The 5,247-nt window shown below is 43.3% G+C and overlaps 1 protein-coding gene across 1 annotated transcript; it reads right to left on the minus strand.

The window, feature by feature from the left end:
• Positions 1-2,011: 2,011 nt before the first annotated feature.
• Positions 2,012-4,470, minus strand: LOC107001193. The gene is made up of 4 exons (XM_015199338.1): positions 4,403-4,470; positions 4,033-4,213; positions 3,589-3,955; positions 2,012-2,118 (listed from the first exon to the last, which is right to left on the minus strand). The coding sequence occupies exons 1-4, from the start codon at positions 4,468-4,470 to the stop codon at positions 2,012-2,014; spliced, it is 723 nt and encodes a 240-aa protein (XP_015054824.1).
• Between the last annotated feature and the right edge of the window lie 777 nt (positions 4,471-5,247).

Here is a 5,247-nt window from a genome sequence, read left to right on the forward strand (position 1 = left end):
CTTTACACAATCAAGAAATATCAATAAAGAATAGAGAAGACAAGGAAACTTAGACTTAAGAGTAAGGAGTCTAACTTCAAGAGTTTAAAAGATGAGGTTAGCGAGATATCATTTCGGCCTCGGCCTCCCACGTAGCACCCTCAACAAGATTGTTCCTCCACAATACCATCACTGTGTAAACCTCCTAGTTTCTCAGCCGCTTTACTTGCCGGTATAAAATCTCAACAGGAACCTCCTCATAGACAAGTCTTCATCAACCCCAAACCTTCAACAGGGAGAATCGATGCTGGATCACCGAGGCCCTTCTTTAACATAGAGAGATGAAAGACAGGATGAATACAATCTAGCTCCGCAGGAGACACCAACTCATAGGCCACCTCAACCACACGATGTAGAATCTCGTATGGCCCGACGTACCTCGGACTCAACATCCCCTTCCTGACAAACCTCATCACCCCTTTCATGGGTTATATCTTCAAGTACACTTGGTCACAAACATCAAACTCTAAGGGCCGCTTCCTGTTATCTGCATAAGACTTCTGACGATTGTAAGCAGTAGCCAAACTTCCCCTAATCACCCTTACCTTCTCTAAGGATTCATGAATTATCTCTAGACCCAAATTGGATGACTCTCAAACATTGAACCATCCAACTTGAGACCTGTACATTCTACCATATAGTGCCTCAAATGGTGCCATCCCAATTCTGGAGTGATAACTGTTATTATATGAGAACTCTATCAATGGAAGATGGTCGTCCCAACTACCTCTGAAGTACCTCTGAAGTCGATCACAAACGCCCTCAACATGTCCTCCAATGTGTTAATGGATCATTTTGCCTTCCCATCTGTCTGAGGATGGAATGCAAAACTGAGATTTACTTGCTTTCCTAAACTCTTCTTGAAGGATCTCCAGAAATGCGAAGTGAACTGAGCCCCTCTATCTAAAATGATCAAGGAATCCCACGCCACCTCAAAATCTCATTAATGTAGAGTCTCGCTTAATCCTCAGTCCTATTAGTAAACTTCACATGGATAAAGTAGGCAGACTTAGTCATCTGGTCTATAAAAACCCATATAGAGTCTTGTTGTCTCTTAGTCCTCGGAAGACCAACCACGAAGTCCATGTTAATGGCCTCCCACTTCTAAGTTGGAACCTCAATCATCTGAGTGAGACCACAAGGATTAAGGTGCTCCGCCTTACCCTGCTGACAATTTTGATACTTGTCCACATAGTCAGCAATGTCCTTCTTCATGCCATCCCACCAATAAATCTGCTTGAGGTCATGATACATCATGGTGGAACCAGGATGTAACAAATACCTAAAACCGTGGGCCTCTGCAACAATCTTGGTCCGCAAATCATCCACGTCTTGTATACACAACCTATCCTTGTACCTAAGTATGCCGTCACCTCAAAAAGCAAAGGACTCAATCATCTTTACCAGCACTGAGTCCTTCAAGTCAATCAACACAGAAACAAGTTGCAAACCCTTCTTGACTTCAGCTACAAAGGATGATTCAAAACTGGGATGAACTAAAACATCCCCACTAGAAGAATCCGTCAACCACACACCCAGTCTGGCCAGTCTGTGCACATCCTTCACCAACTCCTTCTTCCCATCATCAAAGTGGATTGTACTCCCCATGCTCAACATGCTCAAAACGTAAGCTACAACATTTGCCTTCCTTGGATGGTACTGGACACTCATGTAATAGTCCTTCAAAGAATCCAACCATCTCCGCTTACGTTAATTCAACACCCTCTGTGTGAACACGTACTTAAGACTCTTGTGGTCTGTGAACACATCCACATGCACTCCGGACAAGTAATGCCTCCACAACTTTAATACAAATACCACAGCTGCCAACTCCAGGTGATGAATGGGATAATTCTTTTCAAGAACCTTGAGCTGTCTGGACGTATAGGCTATCACCTTACCACCCTGCATAAGAACACAACTCAAACCAATCCTATATACGTCACAATAAACACTGTAATTCTCACAACATTTAGGTAATGTAAGCACTGGGGCTGGAAGTGAGTCTGTCCTTGAGCTGCTTGAAATTCTTCTCACAAGTCTCCGCCCATTTGAACTTGGCTTTCTTCCTAGTCAAATCTGTCAGTGGGGCAACAATGGAAGAAAAACTCTCCACCAACCTGCGGTAGTAACCATCCAATCCCAGAAAGCTACGGATATTGATATGAGTAAGAGGTCTTGGTCAATTCTTAACAGCCTCAGTCTTCCCGGGGTCCACCTCCACACATTGATCAGACACAACATGACATAGGAAGTTTACTGATCTAAGCCAGACTTCACACTTGCTGAATTTGGCATACAACTGATGTTGTCTAAGTACCTGCAANCGGGGTCCACCTCCACACATTGATCAGACACAACATGACATAGGAAGTTTACTAATCTAAGCCAGACTTCACACTTGCTGAATTTGGCATACAACTGATGTTGTCTAAGTACCTGCAAGGTTAGTCTCAAATACTGTTCATGCTCTTCCTTGGTCTTAGAGTAGATGAGAATGTCATCAATGAATTTTATGACGAAAGAATCTAGGTATTCACGGAAGACTCGGTTCATGAGGTACATAAATGAAACTAGTGCATTAGTGAGACCAAATTACATGACTAAGAAATTATAATGATCATAACGGGTACGACAGGCTGTCTTTGGGATATCTTCATTTCTAACCATAAACTGATGATACCCGGAATAAAGATCAATCTTTGAGAAGAAGCTAGACCATTGGAGCTGATCGAATAGGTAATCTATTTTGGGAAGTGGATACCTATTCATTATAGTGACTTTGTTAGGATGCCGATAATCGATACACATCCTAAGGGTTCGATCCTTCTTTTTCACGTACAGCACTAGAGCTCCCAAAGGGGATATGCTTGGCTGGATGAATCCCTTATCAGTGATATCTTTTAACTACAGCTTCAACTCTTTGAGTTTAGATGGAGCCATTCTGTAGGGAGGAATTGAAATCGGTTTGGTATAGGGATCTAGGTCGATAATAAATCAATCTCTCGAGGGGAGGGACTCCAGGGAAATCATCGGGGAACACGTCTTGGAACTCATTCACTACAGGCACAGAGTCTATGGATGGAATGTCATGATCTAGATCATTGACACTCACAAGATGACATAGCAATCCATTGGACATCATTTTATTAGCTTTTAGGTTTGAAATCAAGGGACTTGAATGACTCGAATGGTACCCCTTCTAGACCAGCTCTAATTCATTAGGGAAACATAATATGACAACCTACTACTACAATCCATGAAGTCGTAACGATTATTGAGCCAGTCCATACAAAGTACAATATTGAAGTCATTCATGGGTAACTCAACAAGGTCTGCACATATAGTCTTACCACATACTACTATTGGGCAGTCTTTATGAACCCTATCAGCTGTCATATTTTCTCCTACGGGGTAGTAATACAATAGGATCCTGCAAAACCTCATGTAGTGTTTCAAAAGTAAGACCAAACAAGGGAGTCACAAAAGAAAGCGTAGACCCTGGATCAGGTAAAGAATAAACTAAGGTTGAAAAAACGTGCAGCATACCTATTACCACATCAGCAGACTTCTCCAGCTCCTCCCTGCCCTTCAAGGAGTAGAATATGTTCCTCTTACGAGGCTCGACTGCAGTAGCATTCTGGCGATTAGGCATAGGCTGAGCATTACCTCTAGCCTGACCCCTATTCTGTGGGCAGTCCCTGACCATGTGTCCACTCATTCCACAACCGAAGCTGGCATTTGTGCCTAGTCTGCACTCTCCACTGTGAATACCGCCACACTTGCCACATTCCTTTCTGGGACGCTGCACATTACCTCCGTTGCCCTTCTTTGTCTTGGGTCTGCCTCTTTTATGTGATGCACTCCTCTTACAGTTAGAGTTCCCTGCACTCTGATGGCCCTTCTTAAATCTAGGCTGATCACGAACTCCAAAAGTGATCCATCCACCACCTCTGCTAGAACCTGTCTGGTTAGAAGGGTTAGGCCTCTCACCTTACGGGCTCTCCTCTTCTTCTGGCTATCCTCAACCTGTTGGACATGTACCATAAGCCTGGAGAAGTCCATTCTATCATGAAGCATGGCAGCCCGACAATACTCCTCCAATTCCTCTGAGATCCCTGTAAGGAACCTGCTCATCTCATCCCTGGTGTTCAACACAAGAAAAGTGGCATACCTGGACAATTTTACCAATTTCAGGGAATACTCCCTGATAGTCATCGATCCCTGCTTATGGTTGATGAACTAATCAACCTTAGCCTATCTTATCTCTCTGGGAAAGAAGCTCTCCAAAAAAGCTGTCTTAAACAGATCCCATGTGATCGGACCACTGCCCAACACCCTTCTATCGTGGCACATCTTGCACCAAGCCTGTGCAAAATCCTTCAGCCGATACGAGTCCAGCTCAGCTTTCTCAATCCCCGTAGCCCTCATCACCACCAGAATCTTCTAGACCTCCTCCACAAACTCCCGAGGTTCCTCTGCAGTCTTAGATCTTGTAAAGATTGGAGGATTCACCCACGTAAATTCTCTCAGTCTGTTCGCCATGTTGTTGGCTGGTGGGTTCTCCTGCAAAACCTCCTGTATGTTAGCCTGGGCCATCATAGCCTGATCCTGCACATTGATAGCTTGAGCTATATGTGCCAAAGTTGTCCGCACCTCAGTATCAGTCAATCCTGCTGGGTTAACTTGCATGGTTACTCCTGCATCTGGAGCCTGGGGTGGAACTTCGTTGTTCCCAGTAGCTGCTACACCTCTTCCCCGACCAACGTTCCCCCTTGTTTTCATTTTAAAAAAAAAATGAAAAATTGGTGTTAGATATGCTCATAACACCAAGAAATCATACATTAAGGAAAGCACCATAAGANCAAAAAAAAAAAATAAAAAATTGGTGTTAGATATGCTCATAACACCAAGAAATCATACATTAAGGAAAGCACCATAAGATCAGAAGAAGGGAAATTTTCCTACGCATCATGCAGTCTTTAATTCATGATAGTAGTGCACTTCACTACCATAACTTAGAAACTACTCGATGTGGCTGATGTGAACTTATTATCCTTGGAATTTAACCAAATGCTCTAATATCACATTTGTCATCACTGGAATAGACTCCAGACGAGACCAGCGTTGTTGACCTCTCAGAGGTCACAGACAAGCCTACATACGTCGTCGCTACTTCCTCTAGGTTAATTTTTGTGGAAAATTTAA

The sequence above is a fragment of the Solanum pennellii genome, chromosome 10 (assembly GCF_001406875.1).
Source record: "Solanum pennellii chromosome 10, SPENNV200".
Lineage (NCBI taxonomy): Eukaryota > Viridiplantae > Streptophyta > Magnoliopsida > Solanales > Solanaceae > Solanum > Solanum pennellii.